Source organism: Bipolaris oryzae, assembly GCF_000523455.1.
Source record: "Bipolaris oryzae ATCC 44560 unplaced genomic scaffold scaffold_50, whole genome shotgun sequence".
Lineage (NCBI taxonomy): Eukaryota > Fungi > Ascomycota > Dothideomycetes > Pleosporales > Pleosporaceae > Bipolaris > Bipolaris oryzae.
In genome coordinates this window covers 141,009-160,094 of record NW_006911326.1, presented here as the reverse complement: position 1 = coordinate 160,094, position 19,086 = coordinate 141,009, and the positions used below count along the sequence as shown (strand labels likewise).

The 19,086-nt window shown below is 51.3% G+C and overlaps 5 protein-coding genes across 5 annotated transcripts; 3 read left to right on the top strand and 2 right to left on the bottom strand.

Moving 5' to 3' along the window:
• Positions 1-1,069: 1,069 nt before the first annotated feature.
• Positions 1,070-2,926, bottom strand: COCMIDRAFT_93168 (uncharacterized protein; the record flags this gene model as incomplete). The annotated part of the gene is made up of 2 exons (XM_007689002.1): positions 1,070-2,763; positions 2,821-2,926. 2 exons carry the CDS (start codon positions 2,924-2,926, stop codon positions 1,070-1,072), a joined length of 1,800 nt encoding a protein of 599 aa, XP_007687192.1.
• Positions 2,927-3,619: 693 nt separating this feature from the next.
• Positions 3,620-4,045, top strand: COCMIDRAFT_36066 (uncharacterized protein; the record flags this gene model as incomplete). The annotated part of the gene is made up of 2 exons (XM_007688973.1): positions 3,620-3,679; positions 3,716-4,045. 2 exons carry the CDS (start codon positions 3,620-3,622, stop codon positions 4,043-4,045), a joined length of 390 nt encoding a protein of 129 aa, XP_007687163.1.
• Positions 4,046-4,527: 482 nt separating this feature from the next.
• On the bottom strand, positions 4,528-6,856 carry COCMIDRAFT_25656 (uncharacterized protein; the record flags this gene model as incomplete). The annotated part of the gene is made up of 7 exons (XM_007688969.1): positions 4,528-4,816; positions 4,869-5,275; positions 5,328-6,365; positions 6,413-6,500; positions 6,549-6,602; positions 6,653-6,670; positions 6,723-6,856. 7 exons carry the CDS (start codon positions 6,854-6,856, stop codon positions 4,528-4,530), a joined length of 2,028 nt encoding a protein of 675 aa, XP_007687159.1.
• A 542-nt stretch (positions 6,857-7,398) lies between these two features.
• Positions 7,399-17,233, top strand: COCMIDRAFT_4610 (uncharacterized protein; the record flags this gene model as incomplete). The annotated part of the gene is made up of 2 exons (XM_007688962.1): positions 7,399-7,448; positions 7,498-17,233. 2 exons carry the CDS (start codon positions 7,399-7,401, stop codon positions 17,231-17,233), a joined length of 9,786 nt encoding a protein of 3,261 aa, XP_007687152.1.
• A 923-nt stretch (positions 17,234-18,156) lies between these two features.
• On the top strand, positions 18,157-18,828 carry COCMIDRAFT_93171 (uncharacterized protein; the record flags this gene model as incomplete). The annotated part of the gene is made up of 2 exons (XM_007689001.1): positions 18,157-18,354; positions 18,421-18,828. 2 exons carry the CDS (start codon positions 18,157-18,159, stop codon positions 18,826-18,828), a joined length of 606 nt encoding a protein of 201 aa, XP_007687191.1.
• Positions 18,829-19,086: the final 258 nt, after the last annotated feature.

Genomic DNA, 19,086 nt, shown 5'->3' with positions numbered 1-19,086 from the left:
AATCCGACGTGTTCGTTTTTTTTCTGGCAGTCTAGATGGGATTTCGTATTGGAACTTTCACCGAGTGTCGAGTATGTAGATTGTAGTTGTGGGGGGGGGGGATGCGGTAAATGGGTTTATTTGGGGTTGGAAAAAAGGGGATTTTTAGTCTTGAGGGGGAAAATGTGAAGACGAAGGTAAGGACGGAAAGGATAGTTTTTTTTGGTGGGGAAAAAAAAATGGGGTTGGGAATGTATGTGTGTAGATGATGATGGAGTGATATTCGTAGCTAGGTTGAACATTTAATTAGATGGGATTTATTTCATCTAAGCACATATGTCTGAGTGAGAAGTAAAAAGAAAAATGGGGTTATTGTTTTCGCGGGTATGACAAGATTGCTGTGACGGAATGTGAACAAATCGAGACCTTTAATTCTTGCATATCGCTCCTAGTTCTCGTTCTAGTGTAGATAGTCAAACACTAGAGTAATGGGTTCAACATGTAGCTAGCATCTCTACTACATACTTGTGTCCTTCGTTTCCTCTATCTTGATTTACTCCTCCCATCGCGAAAATCTCTCCACACAAACACACCCTCAAAACCTATAACACAAAAATAACAGAGACACTTCACTTTATACACGCACACATTGTCAACACTCCAAAAGTCTAGACAAAAAAGTCATATTAAACTATCCTATCCACCCCCATGTCCATGTCCATCTCCTCCACACTCCCTCCCTTTCTCTTCCTCGCCAAGAGACAGACCATCTTCGGCGAAGCCAGCCTAGAAAGGAGGAACAAAACCAGACACCAGAGGGGTATATATCTAAAAAGTATCCGGCAAAGAGCCAAGGAAGAAAGAAAAAGAAGAAAGCCGTTTCCACCATCCAACCCAATCCAATGTCTTACCTGGGTATCAAAAAAAAAACTCGAAAAAAACCGGGGAAGCAAAGGGGTTCACCGTCTACAAGCCCCCTCTCCCCCCCCCAACCTCCCACTCTATCTCCAAAAGGTTGGGGGAAAAAAGAAAGAAAGAAAGAAGAATTAACCACCAACAATCCAACTCAGTCGTCTACCACCATAAGCGTCTAAAATGCCACACCAACAGCCCCCTCCCTTCTCAAAAAACTCCGTCGACTCCACCTCCCACCACCTCCCACACCGACATCCTTGGCCACAATCTCCATGCCCTTCAATAAATCCCTATTCGGACTCATGGGGGGTGTCGCATTCCATCCTCGTCCCGCACCCCTCGTGCTCGCCGTACCAGGCGTGACGACAACCTTCTCAATCTGAATCTCTTTATCCTCGACGAGGATCAAGGGAGCTGGGACGCGGCGCAATTTGCGGGGTGGAGATGTGGTTGCGATGCTTGAGACTGGGGATTCGGGACGAGTGGGGAGGAGGGTTGCGGTGGTGGCGGTGGTGTCGGTGCTGCCGTGGGAGTCTTGGCGGGTGTGTAGGGTGCGGTCTGAAAGATTGGCGGAGGAAGTGAATGAAGGGAGGCTGGGGCGAGTGGTCTCGCACTTGTAGAAGGAGGCGGCGGTCTTGGGTGTTGTGGGTAGGGAAGTTGCGCTTGAGGCGAGGGATGAGGTTGAGCGTTTGAGCCATGCGCCTAGTCGGGCAATGGGGGTTGTGGGTGTTGCGGCTGGAGGCGGGGTGGGAGGGTTGGAAGTTAGAGGGCCTGTGTGGAGGCGTGGGGGGACTGCGAGGCTGAGACCTAAGGTGGTTCGGCGGGCAGGTTCCGGGGTGGTAGGGAGTGCCTTGGAACTTAGGGGTGCTGAGAAGGCGGAGCCGATATCAGATAGTGTCTCGGAGCGCACGTGCATGCGCATTGAGGGGGCGAGGTAGGGAACGTGGTGGGAGGGTGAAGGGGGAGGGCGGTTGATCAAGGAGGGGGTTTGGGTTTGGGAACGGTAGGCGCTTGCACGGCGTTCTTCGACGATGGTGTTGAGTTCGCGGATGGCATCGTCGACATCGGTTTTTGTACGCCGAATGCTGCCAGGACGGGACGGCGCGGTGTTGGCACGAGCACGTGATGGGGAGGGGAGGCGTGAGAGGACACGTGCTGGTGATAATGTGCCGGAAGTGCGTGAACGACGGATAGGGGGCTGATCAGGCACTTGGTTGTCTGGAAGAGGTGAATCTTCAGATAGAAACGCAAGTGTAGGCGTGGCCATAGTGCCCATGGTGGTTCCAGACAATCTCCTCTCATGTGTGACAGTGCTGTGTTGACTCTGCACACTGGTGCGTCCGGAGTTGGCACGAACAGGTTTGCGTTGGACAAGATAGGAAGACGAAGAAGGCTCCGAGGATACAGAACTAGTACGCGAGTCTCTTACACGGACATGGGCTTCCTGAGGACGGGAGAGCTGTGATGGCAAGTTGGACCAGTACTCTTCGTCGCCAAAGTTTGGCAACGGAGAGAGACGACCACAGCCATTGGGTAGGTAGATGGAGAGCTCGAGAGGGCGAAAGCTCCGACGACGACGGACAGGCATAGATGCGTCGTCGAGCATCGATGGGAAGTCATCAAGGCCGTCAAAGTGTCGAAAGTTGCTGGGCCGGCTAATACTAGGGCGAGCTCGCGAGCGACTAGGTCGTGCGAGGGTGGAGATGCTGGTGCGAGACGAGGCACGTGTGGCATACTCACGACTGTTTGATACCCATTGTGAGACGTGTCGGCTGACCGACTGACTTGTTGATGGACGCGCATGTATTGGCTCAGCACAGGGCTGGGGTACAGCACGAGGCTGCTCGTAGCAGATGCGCATGTCGGTTTCTTTTGATTGATGAACGTCAGTGTTGTATTGAATTGAATGTGCCTGATCAAACTCACCAATGTCTCTTATACTATCCCTCGATTCGTCAATAACATCCTCCTTGGACGCACAGCATCCAAACCTGATGGCCAGCCATGGCGAGCTCTGCTCTTTTTCGTGCATGTTTTCGTGTCCCGTGATGTATATCTCTTTTTGTGCTTGCAAACCAGTGCAGCTAATAACCCATTGTCCGTATTAATGAGGGAACCGTTGAGCAGAAAACAGTAACAACAATAATAGTGATAAGTCGCTGGAAGAATGACGCGCTTCTAATGGAGCCAGTCACTACCAGACCGTTAAAAAAATGTCAGAAAGAAGGGTTTTGGAAAAAAAGAAAGAAAGTAGCGGGGAAGGGCAATGGAACAAAAGAGGCAGGGGGCATAAAAGAGGCTGAATCGTTGACAGAATATGCGTTGTCCTTTGAGTTGAGTGGTCCTTTGCTTCCAAGCCTTGTAGGTCCACCAGGGCCCTCAAGAACAGCAAACCAGTCGCAGGCCACGGGACGACGGTTGCTTTCATATTATAGATTGAGGCCTGCTCCTTGCTCTCTCGTGTATACACGGGCCCAATAGCAGTGCATACCCGGCATGGCGCTCATTAATCTCACATGTTAGTTCGCATGGAGGCTTGCTGGCATCAAGGTACCAGAAAGGCAGAGTGCGAGATGTGATTGGCCGAGAGGGTCCAACGGTTAAGCGCTCGAGGCATAGCGGGAAGAAGTGGCAGCGCTGTGTGGACCAGTGAAGAAGCAATAGCGCTTGCGGACCGAAACCGCGAGAAAAGACACAGCCAAGGGCTGGCTGGCCTGATGGGGATATGCGCCTCGTTGGTTGGGCGTGGCCTCTGAGGTTGCTGCTTCATTTCGGGCCTGTAAGAGTATGCGCGCAGCTTTGTCGCAGCTTGAAAGCCTAGAAGTCCCACACCGAAGGTCTATTTTCATCATCTCTGAGACGTGCGGGGCGCAACGGGCCGGTAGTGTTTGGCATTGAGCATGTAGTGCGATCTATAGCGATCACGGGCGATCATACAGGCGTTGAGAGGGGACCGATGACGATGCAAAAGCTTCGTCGGGACGGAAATCTCCATGCTTTTGCTCGTCTCGCGTGCGCCTGCCACATGTGCAAAGATGCGCCACTGAACGCTAGCCTCGCTCCCGTCGTGCATGCATTCACACATGGCCCATATCAGCCAAAATGCGCTCGAAACACAATGCCGCCATTGGTGAAGACGGCCAGGCGTTGAAACACTGGACATCTCAACAAGTGCAGCCCACTGCCGAATCACCATCTCAGACACCATGGCTTGGCGCGTCTGATTCCCGGCGGCGCAAGCCACTCCAACACATGGTTACTTCGGCATCCACATACGGCTCGCCATCTGGGCCTGCCTCTTAATCAGGAAATGCCTGTGCTGCATTTGGCACGACCAAATCCAATGCTTGGGCGACAGCGGAGACTTATGCACACCTGTACCAGAAAGCCCACGTGTCCAAGGATGAATTCCAAGTGCTTCGATTATGTACTGCATCAACGCCATTGACTCCGCGCGCCAGAAACTCACCGCTCAAGGAATATGTATCATGCGCACCGAACTTAACATCGGGTATAAAGCAAACAGAAAACCCACCAAAGCCGACAACACCTATCCTCATGCCTAAACCGACCCTGCAATGAAACAAGATCGACCGGCATATGCAGCGCGTTTGGAACAACTGACGTGCGCCCTTAGTTCTGGCTCCAGGCATTCCGCTCCTCTCTGAAACTACCATATGACGGGCTGAGCCGGTCCTCCTCATCTCCATTGTGCCCACTGACGTCGCGTGTTTCCCAATGATTGGCCTCGCTCGTCACGTGCGGCCTGATGTCTTGCTCCCGCTGCTCCTCCTCGCCTTGTTCATCCACAGCAAACGGCCGATTGAGGTTGTGCTCTGCCTCGGGATTGTGTGCCTCCGGCTCATCAGGGTTGAAGCCTTCTCGCACCTCTTCCGTCTCACCTTCTCTAGGATACGTGTGGCTGCAACAAACGTTAGTCATTTGCACCACGTCTGCCTCAAGTCTCGACCTACACAAAATGCTTTGCCGGAACTTCGTTCCATCCTGGGCCTCCTTCCTTCCGTGCCCGCACCCGTTCCACCTCCTCAGCTTGGCGATCTTCAACAACCAAGTCCACAAGCTGGGACCGGTCCGATTTCGCAGAGCTTGATGATGACGACTTTTGACGCAGAAGGTGGCTAAAGGGGGCGTGTGATTTGGAATGCGGCGACTTTGAGCGTGAAGACGCTGCTGCGCTCGACCCCCGACGCTGCTTGCCCTTGTCCACAGACGATTGGATCTCCTTGATCTGGCTTTTTCGTCTTCGTTTGTGGTCCTTGGTCGGTTGTAGCAAATTGCGGTTGGTGGAAGCAGTTAGTATGTTTGGATCTGCGTACAAGCGGTCTTCGCGTGATGGCCGATGCGCTTCGATGACGGGGTACTGTGTGCAAGTCAGCCAAATGTGCAACTCTTGTGTGATGTTGTCCACTTACATTCCAATCTCCAAACTCCAGCTCACGTGCATTTCCATAGAGTCGCTCTTCGTCAGCGTCTAGTTCAGGCTCTTCAACAACGTCAGGTGTCCCGTACTTGGCACCCTCGCCATTGAGAGCTTTGTGTGGTCCAGGGCTCATTGCTCGGGCGCGACTTGATGTGACTTTGCTAAGCAAAGGCTCATGCTCTGAGCCTTGTCCAGGCTTTGGAATCCAGTACTTGCCCTTGCCTCCTCTTTCGAAGCGCATTCCTTCCGCCATTCGCGCAGCTCTTGATGAAGATTCCTCGTGTGCAAGTACATTGTCACGAGCGTCAAAGTAGCGGTACTCGTAATGCTTGCCCGCAAAAGTCTCCTTGGTGTCCTGTATGAGATCGAGTGGACCAAACGCATCACGCAATGCATACTTGACGGGTAGCCTTGCGGCCGAGATGGTTGAGTCGGCATAGTCGTGCCAGGAAAAGGCATACCAGTGAGCCACTGCAAAGAGAGGCATTTCGAAGCAGATGAGGGCATCCTGGATGGCAGCAGCTAGATTGTCAGGAGTGTAACCAGCGACGTCATCCGGGATAGCACCAAGGAACACGAGAATGGAAAGAAAAAAGCCTTGCCAATAGGAAGCAAAAATGATGCCCTTGATACACAGGAATTTGGGCATGGGACGGAAGGGCTTGAGGTCTGTGGACATGCAGACCCAGAACATGGCGAGCGCATACAGACTGATTGTAATGCTGACATTGTAGATCATGCCACTCCAGAAGTAGCCCGAAGTTAAGCCAATATAACCTTCCTGGTATGTCCCTGTGGCTTTCATAATGATGGTGGCTACCGAGAGCAGCGGCTTGACCCATGTGTATTGGAGGATGCCCCGTTTGATAGCAAGGAACGTGTGTGGGTCGGAGATGTCAATCTTGGAGCAGAATAGGTTCAGTGGCCATAGGTGAGAGACGGGGGCTCGACCGGTCATGAGGATGATGAGGGCGCGCTCGCCGCCAATGAAGTTAATCAGCAGTTGGAGGAAAGTGTAGATTGTGAAGGCCTGGACTGGTCAGTGTGTGCGAATCAGGGCGACAGTGATCTTAGTACCTCGTAAACGTCTCTGAAGGGCTCTACGTAGGCTGCTGCCGTAGTGGAGACCAAGCTGGCCCATGATGCGCCCGAGTAAATTGGCACCCTGTGGACGTTCAGCATAACGGCAAGGCAGACGCGTTGTGAAGCCTACATGAGCAGTATACGAACGACATATCTTTGTAGCATTGGCTTTCTGTAGTTCTTCCTGAAGGTGGATTAGTATAGCCTCCGCAGGACTGGAGGGGCCCTACTCACGTCTGTAACCAGACAGCACTATAGCTACGTCAGCGGGAGTCGACTATGGAGAAACTGCACTGCAACCTACACGACAGTGACCAGACTTGCCACAAGGGCGCAGACTCCGGCTACTATGATGACAGCATGTGCAAAGCGAGCCCCAGTACCACCAGAGGAGAAGCCATCTGCCTCAAGGCCCTGGTGGAGGCTGCCTGCGTCCATGGTGACGAGGCGTGGGGATTGTTTGTTGGCAGTTGTGAGAGCTACCACAGAGGACAATAAATAAAAAGAGGCTGAGAGAAGTTCAGGAAAAGAAGGCAAGGAAGAAGAAAGATGATACTAGCGGCGGAAGACTGCCATGGCGTGCAGTACAGTTCGCAGCCCAGGCGCTGTTGGTCTTGTGCACGTCTCGCCTCCGCGGTGCTGTGGTAATAGGTTTGCGGAGGAGCAGAGAGGCCCAAGCTTGCTCTTTCCCCCCTGCACGTCGCTCATGACGCGCATCGACGCCTCCAGTCTTTGGGTCCCGAGGTAGCGCCATCCCCGACGCTACTTGATACACACTGTTCGCTGCTGCGATAATTGTATACACATACCCATATAACAGAAAAAAGTTGCGCACACATAGAGGCCAATGTCGCCTCGCTGATCCGGCGCCGCTCCAGCGCACTCGTCCCATGCATACTAACTGCCGCTGCCCATTGCCCGTCGTCTCCCCTATGGCGCCATGAAGACGTACATACCTCGCCATACAACGCGCTGCAATCATGGCGGGAATCGTCGCGGAGCCCTTGGATCCCCGCGACGGCTTCAACTGGTGAGCCCCCTGTGCGGGCATGCTCGGGAACCCAAGTTAACGCTGGCAGGATCTTCCTCGTTGAACTGCTCATATGCGGTATCCTGACCATTTTCTTCCTCTTCTACTTCAACCGCCTGTTCGCGACTCTTGTCGCATACGCCATACGCGCATACACATGGCGTGCCTTCAATGCCTACATTGACATCACCGCCCTCCAAGTCTCGTTGCTTGGCGGCCGCCTCTTCTTCAAAGACATACGATATCACGGTCATAATGAGACGATCCTGGTACATGGCGGGTACATTACCTGGAATTACTGGCTGCGTCGCGTCAAAGATGCTGGTGTCTATACCGATGATGGCTCTGCACCTGGAAGTGACAGCGCCAGTCACTCTTCGAACACCTCCCGTACCAGATCCGGCAGTGCCAGTGGCAACTTAGACAAGGCAGAAAAAGGAGGCAAGCAGACGCGGAAGGAGCTGCCATGTCGCTTCTCAATCAAAGTGTCGGGAATCGAAGCTTTCTTGTACAACCGCAGCCCTGCCTACGACGGTATCATCGAAGCCGTGCAAAAGAAGGCCGAGAGCGATGCCGCACAGCAAAAGACCCCCGAAGGTTCCGTTTCCGGATCGGAACTGCCAGAAAAGAACGAACACCACCACCACTACCATAACAAGCTGAAAAAGTCACATACCCAAGCCGAAAAGAAAGTCCCACGCCATGATACAAGCCGTTCCACTACATCTGGCCCCACCAAGCCCGACCTTCCCGCTTTCCTCAGGCTGCTCCCGGTCCATGTCGACATTGTCAAAGGCGCCATCGTTGTCGGGAACGAGCACACGCTAGCTGTTATGACTGCGCAGTTTGAAAAAGCAACCGGCACTCTCGATGCATCGACTAGCGGACCCCTGGATGTGTATCAGCAGCTGTTCAGTTTCCAAATCACCCATCCCGTGATCCACATGAAGCCTAACCCCGACTACAAGATCGCACAGCTTGATTCCGCCGTACAGTTCAAGCAAGAAGTTGCTGAGGGTTCCTCGGAAGGTAGCATTATTGAAAAGGAAGCCAGTCATCGGAGGCATTGGCGCTGGTTGAGGATTCCAAGCCTCTTTCGTTTCTTTTCAAAAGATAACGATTCAATCCATACTCACACTAAAAATAGCTCCGGTAACCACAACCCTCCTCTGAATTCCCAGTGGACGTTTCCCGGGCGCGAGCGTTGGAAAGGACTGGCGCGCTATCTTGACGATACCACCAACGATGGTCACGGCGAGTGGGATGGCATCGAGTATGCAAAGACATCCTTGATCGCCGACTGCCCGTGTATCAATATCTCCTTCTACTGGGACGTACCAGGCCCTGTGCCGAATGGCATGGACCACAGTAAGTATGTGGACCCTGCGCGTCCATACGACATGAACGGATGTGCTCCACCAGATTATGGCATGGACATACAGATATTTGGTGGCATAATCAACTATGGTCCATGGGCAGACCGACATCGTGGTGTCTTCCAGTCCATCTTCTTTCCCGCTTCACGCGTAGACGCTATCCCTTCGACTCCCCTGAAGCCCGGAGACCTTCGTGTGCTCTCTGTTTTCAAACTCTATCTCAGCATCGAAGAGGAAACGGTACTGCGTATTCCAATTCGTGAATCTTCAAAAGACTGGAAATGGAAAGGCAAGGCTCATACCTTGGCGGCACATGATAAGCTTGGGGAGAACAAGGGTAAAGCAAAGTCTCGAATCAGGCGGGGAAAGCGTAGAGATGCTACTAGGTCGCAGAATGTTCGCCCCTTTGCATGGATCGACGTCAAGATAGCTGAGAAATCTACTGTCAACTATGTTATGGACATGTACGCCTCCGAACACGGATATCAAAGCAAAGTAGACGTGGATGTCCCAAGCACCGAGATATCGTCGAGCGTGAACCATGGCCTCTTGTGGCGCTCTGGTGCACTTGCTGTTGATTGCGACTTATCCAACCCTCTAGGCTGGAACACCCTTCGAAAGTGGCTGTTCAATATCAAATGTCAAGACTTGGAACTTTTCTTGCTCCGAGATCACATGTTTCTGATTATGGATCTCGTTGCTGATTGGGGAACTGGTCCGCCGCCCGACTATTTCCTCTTTGTGCCCTTTCAGTATCTACTCAATGTCGACTTCACCAACTTTAAGATATATCTCAACACGAATGACTCCAACATCATCAACAATCCAGCCGATTTAGAAGACAATAACTTTGTCATCTTGTCCGGCAAGGGGCTGCAGGGCGATGTCTTCATACCACTCGACAAGTTTCGACCACTTCAGAATGAGATCAAATTCGACGTCAAAGGCCAAAACCTAGGTCTCGAAATCTTGATGCCACCAAAGAACACGCTGCAGACATTTGTGCAGTCACCAAATGTGGCATACCTTGGCGGCCTAACGTTAAGGGGTAGCCATACCTTCATGGCTGAAACGTCTCCGATGAACACCGATAGACTCTACATGGACATTCAAGGTCATAGGCTTAACCTTGAACTTTACGGCTGGCTCATACACCATTTCATAAAGATCAAAGACAACTATTTTGGCGATGACATGCACTTCAAGACACTGGAAGAGTTCCAGGGGCTCCCAGCCGCCAACATCACTGCAGAAGGGGCATCTCCGAATGGTGATGCATCCAGCATCTCAAACGACCTGGATGTAATCCTCTGTGTTTCTGCGGACAACGTCTGTGTACTACTACCCGCCAATCTCTACTCCGCTGAGCGTGGCATCCGAGCGGATCTCCCATATGCTTCTGCTGATCTAAGGTTTACAAACTACTACATGGACTTGATGGTAAATTTTAGTCCAATTAGTATTGCTCTTGGGGGCTTGCTGCCAGACACTGATGTACCCAACGAGTTTTCAAGTGGCCGGACTGAACTTTTCGTCGATTCAACAGTCATCTATGGACACCGTCTATTCGGATTGCCACCACTTGAGCCAACCTACCTCTGCAACTGGGACTTTGACGTCGGTAGGATTACCGGAGACTGCACGTCGGAGTTTCTCGAGGTGGCAGCAGGAGCGGCACGTTCGTTTGCCTTCACGCTCGACGATGATGAGAATACGTTGCCTCTCACAGAAATACCTATCATCCACGATACTACCTTCCTCCGCCTCAGGACACATGACATTGGCATCTGCATACAAATAGCAAAAGAGGCTATTATGTTGAAGACAAGACCTGTGTCTTTGAACTTCAATGACCTTGCGGGAACTACTTTCTCCGAGCGTCTCCACGTTATTGTGCCTGACCTGACCATCATCGCTGTTCCATCAGAGGCTGCATCACACCACCGAGTGCGGTCTAGAGACGGGGAAAATGTTGTGCCTCAGGCTTACCTCCAGACTACACTCTCGCTTGACTTGTTAACGCGAAAGCTGGACTTTTCGGAAGAACGCGCACGCCAGCAGGCCCACCTAAGAATGCACGACCAACGGACTCAGCGCACTGGCTTCATTCTCTCCGGTGACCAGAGCTCTTTTCGTCTAGAGGATAGTATGAGAAACAATCTGCGTCCACCTGCTATGCAGTACCCCGACGTGCCTCATCCCATCTTCCTTTATGGGCCGCCGAGTGGCCAAGATGGTTCGTTTACATCTTCCAGCTTGTCTTCAGTTCGTTCGTCTACTACAGGGCGAAGGTTACGTCAAAAGAGCAAGCAATCTTCATCAGCCTCATCCTTTGCTGACAGTATTCGATCTACTCTTCGTCGTAAACCAGGTGATAGAGCCAAAGGCTTTAACGAAAGCGGGGCCCTGCTTGAAGCTTCACCAAAATACTCAAATTACGAACGTCACTCCCATGTGCTACCTGAAACCGGCGACAGCCAGGACCAGGGTTGGGTTCCCTCATCTATTGCATTCTCTAGCAATTTGGCTGCCCCTTGCTTTGTTTTTGAGCAATTAACCCCAGATCTTTCCGAAGTGCCACTATTCCCTGCAATGCCTGCTATTCAACAACAAAAGAGCATGAACGACGTTGTGTTTGATGACGTGGCAGCTAAGCGTTTCGATGAGAGTTTCACGCACACCAGTATACTGATCAGTGCCCAGCCAGGTATACGGGGGTATTGCACGCCCAATTTCATTACCTGTGTTGCAGAATTGATTGAGCTGCTTCAGCCTAGGCGACCTGAGGATCTACTAGATGACTTCCAACACAGTGTCATGAGTAAGATTCTTCAAAACCGAAATCGACTAGAGGGGAAAGGCAGCTCACTCGAGTTCAATATTCGCATACCGTTCACCCACGTCAGGTTCCAGCACAGCTTCCAATCCCATTCTGTTCAAGAGACGGGTCAGAACCAGTACGATGTTGTTCTCAATCGACTTGGCCTTACGGCAAGACTCAAGAAATTTCCGGGAGAGCGAGCTGGAGAAGACACCATGGCGCTGCACTCAACGCTGGGATCTCTTGGTCTTTCTGTGGCTGAGCGCGCTCTCGGCACTGCTACTGGAGACGTTGCAATCCAGGCTGAGATGAGAGAGGTCTTGTTCTGGATGTTTCAAGGCAGAACGACATCGTTAAACGTGTCTTTTCGGACCTTTGAAAATGCAATGGCGAGCAAGAAGGTGGACTATTTGGCAGCACTTATTCATCGTACGGCACTCATGACTGAGATGACAATTCATCAGTTCGCTGAAGTCGATCAAAGATATCAGCAGCGATTGCGCTATCTCGCCTGGCACCTCAGCTGTGCACAAGATCAGTATGCGGATCCAGCATTTCTCACCAAAGCGTCGTACGCTCTACGCGCAACAAGGGACCATCTACGCAGTCATGACTCATGGAAGATTATTTCCAGGTTTCGCTATACATGGCAGTGTCTGCCACAAGCCGAAAAGGGCATTCTCCTAAGCGATTGCTCCCGCCCAGATGTGACATCTCCAGAAGATGCTGAGCAACAAATTATTGCAATGTTGGACCAGTGGCGGACATGGGATCTCGCACACGTGAAGAAAAGTCTGGCAATTCGATTCCTCTTTGGATATCTGGAAAATAAATTGCCAACGCCAGAATCAGCGCCTTTGTACATTGATATCAAGTCTGCTGAGATCAAGCTGACAGTCGATCCTGGTCCACGGCAAAGCGAGATCTCGCTGGGGCTTTTGGCAATCAATGTTGCGTTATTGCCTCCTACCCAGCCCAATGGACTTATGCTGGTCGACTCCGAGGATGTTCCAAGAAAGACTACAATTGTTCAAATAAGCTCAAGAAAAACCGCATTCCATATCCGGTGGGAAATTTGTGAGCTTGCCGAATCCTTGCTAAAGCTTTTTCAAAAGGAGAATATCAAAGCAATCGAGCAGGCCAAATCAACACCTACCGATAAACTCCCAGGACTAGCTACCACGTCCGATCATGATCTGCAGGTGGTATTCGCGGCCGACAAGTTTCAAATCACTCTAGACACCTTCAACCTCAAGAGTATCAATACTGCTCAGAATATGCGCTTCTCTTTTCTCGATGCGGATAGTAGGGCATCGAAACTGGGTGAAACCTTGTCTGCTCATCTGCATGTTGACGTAGCTGTGAGTGAGCTCATCTCGCGCTCACGTCTAGTTGCCAAAACTCAGTCCGAACGACCGAGTATAGATTTCGCAATGACAGAGCAGAGCAGCGCGGAGAGGTTACCCAACGAGATCAAGGTAGCAGGAACAAGCCACAGAATTACTGTAAAGGTACAAGATGATGTACTCGGCCTAATCGAACTCGCAGATAGGGTGCTCAAAGATGAGGTGGCATATTTCCATCGTCAGTCTGCAGCACTACAAGAGATTGCAAAAGCAGATCAAAAACTCGAAACGCCCAAAGAAGATACCTCACAGCTTCCAAACATCTCTCTAGCGCTGTTCATGGACTCATACCAAATTGAGCTTGCTATATTGCAGCCTTGCGGCTGGTCGATTACGGGTTCGTCTGGACGCATTGCCGTTGTTCCAGCTCTCGGGAAGCGCATCACACTACAGGTTGATTACGATCTCGAAGCCAGTCTTCACAGGCTATACAGCACATCAAAGGAGGGTTCTCACGTTATCAGTTCAGTCGAGCTGCCACCACTCAATGGAAGATTGACTATCAAACAAAATGAAACTCAGACAAGAATTGTTGCATCGGGCATTGTCGAAAAGGTACACGTTCAAGCTTCAGAGATTCAGAGCCTGATATCTACTATCAACAAACCTGAGATGGCACAAATGTTCAAGGCAGTCCAGGACGATATCGGAGTTTTGAAGACTCACATTGGAGAAATGTTTCCGGCTTCTGCAAAATCACCAGTTCCGCAACCTCCAACCTCTTCTCGAGACACCTTGTTCACTGTGAAGATGACATTCCATGGAATGCACATAGCTGCAAGTGCTCCAGGTCAAGGCAAAGATTCACCAACGGCAAATCTTGCGTTCAGGCTTTCGACCGTACAACTCAACGCTACGAACATCGATGTAGATCAAAGCATTATGCTCTATCCCGAGGCAGTCGTGCGAATTCACGAGGTCACTGTCGATCTCAGTTTGAAGGATCCCAACTCGGTTCGCCGCTGCGGCAACCTGACCTTCAGCGCAGTCTTCCAAGCCACAACCGAACAGGAATCCGAGCCTACGCGTAGGGTTTACCGTTTGCGAAGCTCGGGTCTGGAAGTGAATGCATTCGCGGACACCGCATCTGCTGTTGTGGATGTCGTGAATCATCTCCAGGACCGAATCAAGGATCTGGATCTCTCCAAAGAAAAGAGGTATCTGCGACGCCTTCGACATACTAAGAGTAGAATCTCTCAGCGACGCGACCGTAGCCTCAAACAGCATGCAGAACAAGACGCTGAGAGTGACTCTTCTGGGGCCCTCTTTTCGTCCACATACTCTTTGGAACTTCTCGACCTACAAGTCAGCTGGATCGTCGGTAATTCAGTCGCCCCTTTCCCACAGAACGAGATTCAGGATCTTGTGCTCTCCTTTGGAAGAATCGATTTGTCGACGCAGAAAGACGATGCAGCACGGTTGATGATCGAAGACATGCGGCTCCAGATGGTACCAGTATCGGCAAACAAGAAGGACCGCTCACTGAACTCAGCATTGCTACCCAAAATGGTCTTCAATGTTGCATATGCTTCTACAAAGGATACACGTAAACTCGCATTCTTTGCTGCCGGAAAGTCTCTTGATCTCCAGCTGGACTCGCATTTCGTGTTGCCTGGGAACATCATCGAACAATCAATTTCTCTTGCCGGGAAAAAGTTCCGTGAGGCCTCTGCAAACTGGAGCATGACCCCTACGACGACTGGTGCACAAAGAAAGAATCCTTTTGGCAACAAACGTCTGGCTTCATTGACAGCTGACGTCAACTTTGCTGGAGCTGTAGTTCATATCCACGGTAGCGATGCAGCGCCAGCCCAAGGCTCCTCTGGTAGAGCTCAACAGAAGGGAAGGTACAGCCAATTTGTGGGTGACGAGTCAAAAAGCAGCATGGCTTTGCGTGCGCCTGGCGTGGCGGTCCGGATTGAGTACATGGACGATGGCAGTGATCCCTCTTTGAATGCTGAGCTTCGTGTTGACGGATCCACCAACACGCTGCTCCCCACTGTGGTGCCTATCATTATTGATATCTCCGATAGCATCAAGGCAGTAGTCCGTGAAAAGGATGACAAAGGAACATCTGATTCGCCTAAACAGCCCGAACAACCACAAGGACAATCTAAGCCAGCTGCGAAACTTCTCGAGGACGAGAACATCATCACAGCCGACCCTGCCACGCTACTGGGCAGAACGAGGCTGAATCTCGGACTTCGGATATGCAAGCAAGAGTTCAGTCTTAGTTGCCAGCCCATCGCTCGCGTCGCAGCAATTGCCAAGGTAGAAGACATTTACATCACAGTCAACAGCGTCAAGTCTCAAGAGCATGGCCATTTCTTCGCTGCATCCGCCATGTTTGAGAAGCTTCAAACTACTGTTCAACACGTCTACTCTCGCGAATCTACCTTCAGCCTCGACATGGAATCTATTGTTCTCTCGCTCGTGAATAGTAAACATCTCAACGGCACTAGTGGTATTTCTGCTATCCTTAAAATCAACCCGACCGCTCTTCAGATCAATGCACGTCAACTGCAGGACTTTTTGCTGTTCCGAGAGATCTGGATACCCCCAGAAATCAGACGAGCATCCAAGCCAACACCAGAAAATGTCAATTCCGAGCCACAAGAGTACCTCATACAACGCTATCAGCAAGTCGCTGCGGCTACGGCCTTTCCATGGAACGCCAACGTAGCCATTGCAGACGTCAAGGTCGATCTAGACCTAGGTCAATCCATTGGAAAGTCATGGCTGCATATCCACAACCTGTGGGCATCTTCCAAGAAGACTACTACAGCAGAACAGAATCTTTGCATTGGTGTAGAGAAGATTGGCGTCGAAAGTACCGGCCGTACAAGTGGCTTCATTGAGTTGCATGATATCAAAGTACGCACTTCTATCGGATGGCCACTGCAGGACCCAGGCACTCGTCAAACGCCGCTCATCCAAGCTTCAGTAGCTTTTCGTCAATTGCGTGTCAAGACAGGTTTCGACTTTCAGGCCTTTCTCATGGCGGATATTGCCGATTTTGGTTTCATGATGTACAATGTCCGTCCAGAAGGTGAAGATGTACAAGACCGACTGGTTGCCATTCTCGATGGTGGCAAAGTTCACGTGTTCTGCCATGCAACAAGTGCTGCGCAAGGTCTAGCACTGTGGCAAGCAGTTGAGCGACTGATTCAAGACAACCAACAAGCATACAAGCAGTCTCTCAAGGATATCGAAAAGTTCCTTCGCCGCAAATCATCCATAGCCGAACCATTCGATCGTTCGCCATCTCAGAGCCAGATTCTCACGAAATCTGACAAAGACAGCTTCAAGGCACCAATTTCACTACACACGGATGTGGTGCTGACGCTCCGCTCAATACGCTTTGGTGTCTTCCCTTCAACCTTTATAGATAATCAGGTCCTAATGCTTGAAGCCGGCGACATGCAAGCCCGTTTCGCCGTTGCGCTCGAAAAGAAAAACAAGATACATTCCAGCCTAGGCATGACCCTAGGCCAGCTCTCCGTAGCCCTCTCCTCTGTACCAACACCCAAGAAAAGCAAGCCCGTCACCGAACTCGACGTCGAAGACGTCTCCACAAGCGTCAGCTCCGCCCGCGGCGGCACCATTCTCCGAGTCCCCAAAGTCATCGCAACAATGCACACCTGGCAAGTCCCCAAAAGTACGCACATCGACTACCTCTTCCGCAGCTTCCTCGAAGGCAAAGTCGACGTTGGCTGGAACTACTCGCGCATCTCCTATATTCGCACCATGTGGTCCAACCACTCACGCACCCTCGCCTCACGCCTCGGCAAACCCCTCCCAGAATCAAACATCAAAATCAGTACATCACAGACCCTGCAGGACGCCTCCTCTGATAACGCTGACTGCGGCGCCTCGACCGCCGACAAAACAGCTATGCCCTCGGGCCGTCCGCGTGCCCCCTCCACATCGTCTGACAACCAAGAAAAGATCACAGCGGTAGTCAATGTTCCGCAGTCGAAATACGAATATACGCCCCTGGAGCCACCGTTGATCGAGACACCGCAGTTGAGAGACATGGGTGAGGCGACGCCGCCGCTGGAGTGGATCGGGTTGCATAGGGATCGCTTGCCGAATGTTACGCATCAGATTGTTATTGTGACGTTGCTTGAGGTGGCGAGGGAGGTGGAGGAGGCGTATGAGAGGATTTTGGGAAGTAGTTAGATCGTTTTCTGGTGTGAGAAGCGAGGGGGAACGGGGATGTGTATATACATATTTTGATTTTTTGTTTTGCGCGTTGAGCATGGCGTTTATAGGTTGGGTTTGGGAAAAGGTAGCATGGGTTTGGCGCTTGTGAATATAGAATTGAATTGGTTTACTACCTTTTTTTGGTTTTGAGAGTAATTGCCATCACTAAAAGAATGAAAGGCATATGTAGAAAGTAAAAACGGAATTCTATTCAATCTATCTCAGGATTTACAACCGTGATAGGAAAGAGTACTGTTAAGAAGGCTACTTCACTTTCGTGTTCCACCCACCTGGGTGTCATCTGGAACGTTTACAATTGATCATCTCTTCTACGCTTCCTATAAAGATATGTACAGCACTAACGCTTACAGAACTCCTCACTACGATATTTGTCAGATTAGCTCGGCGTTTCCAATACAATCTGCTGAAAGAGTATTTTCAATCATAACATGATAAATACTGGTGGTCATCTTCAGCTTCTATGGAGAATAAAAAGTCAGCAGTGACGTACTAGCGAAAGGGTAATGTCAGCTGTACGGAAGAGCGGAAAGGTGCTAACCGCACGTGGTCAGTGCTCGGCCTGTCAGTTCGTGCCTTAGTTCATTTGCGGACATGTCCGACTCCGCATCACGGAATCCTTTACAGCTCAGCCACGATCAATCCATGATCAAATCGTTGGGCAGGAATGACTGCTGAATCATGTGCCGCCCCAGGCAGCGCCGGCCAAGGGCGTTTCGCATTTGAAGCGCGCGTGTGATGGCTCAATCACACGGGTCCCACCTTCACATTCTGCCCCTCCCCCTCTCTGAGCACATAACGACCGTCTCTTGCGCGCATTTTACGTAGAGTGATACTTCTTCCACCTTCCGCACTGTTGGGTCGTTATCAAAAAACGCGACATGGCAAGCCACGATTACTACGGGCAGAGTCAAGGCCACGGCCAACAAGGCTATGGCCAGAACTATGAAGGCACCAGCCAGCGACAATGGGGTTCGGCAGACAACAATCAAGGCTACCCTCCTCAGCCTCAGGCCTATGGACAACCGCAGCACGATCAATACGGCCAAGCAAACCACAGTCCCTATCCACCAGCGCAGGTTAGCAAACTCGCGCGGCTCAACGCGTGTTGTCGCATCCATGTTTACTCACTGACTATGGAATAGAGCCCTTACCCGCCCCCTTCCTATGATTCCTATGGGCAATCCCAGAACAACTATGGCGCCCCTCCTCAGCCTGTAGATCAATACCAGCAGGGCTACGACCCGAACCGTAGCACCTCTCCTTACCCGCCCACGGCGCATCATCAGCAAGGCTACCAAGATCCAAGCCAGCAGTACGGAGCGCCTCAGCAACAGGGACATCATGACCCCCAGCAAGGCTATGGTGCGCCACAATACGGCCAACCTGGTGCTCCAGGCGACGCCGCTGAAGGAGATCGTGGCCTTGGTTCCGCTCTGATAGGAGGCGCAGGTGGTGCTTTTGTTGGAAACAAGCTGGGTGGCGGAACGCTCGGAACCCTAGGAGGCGCAATTCTGGGTGCTGTCGCAGCCAACATGGTGCCTGACAAGTAAGCTAAATTGATCATTCCGAAATTCTTGTTAGGGTTATACTGACTTGTGTAAAGGAAAGAAAAGAAGAAACACAAGAAGAAGCATAGGCGTAGTAGTAGCCACGGTTCCCATCGTTCGCATGACGGGTCGGACGATGGGTCTCATCATGGATCACATCACGGATCTTCCCACCACCATTCGCACCACGGGTCTTTACACCATTCACATCGTAGCTCGTCGGGTCACAGGCACAGGCGCAGGCATCATAGAAGCCATAGC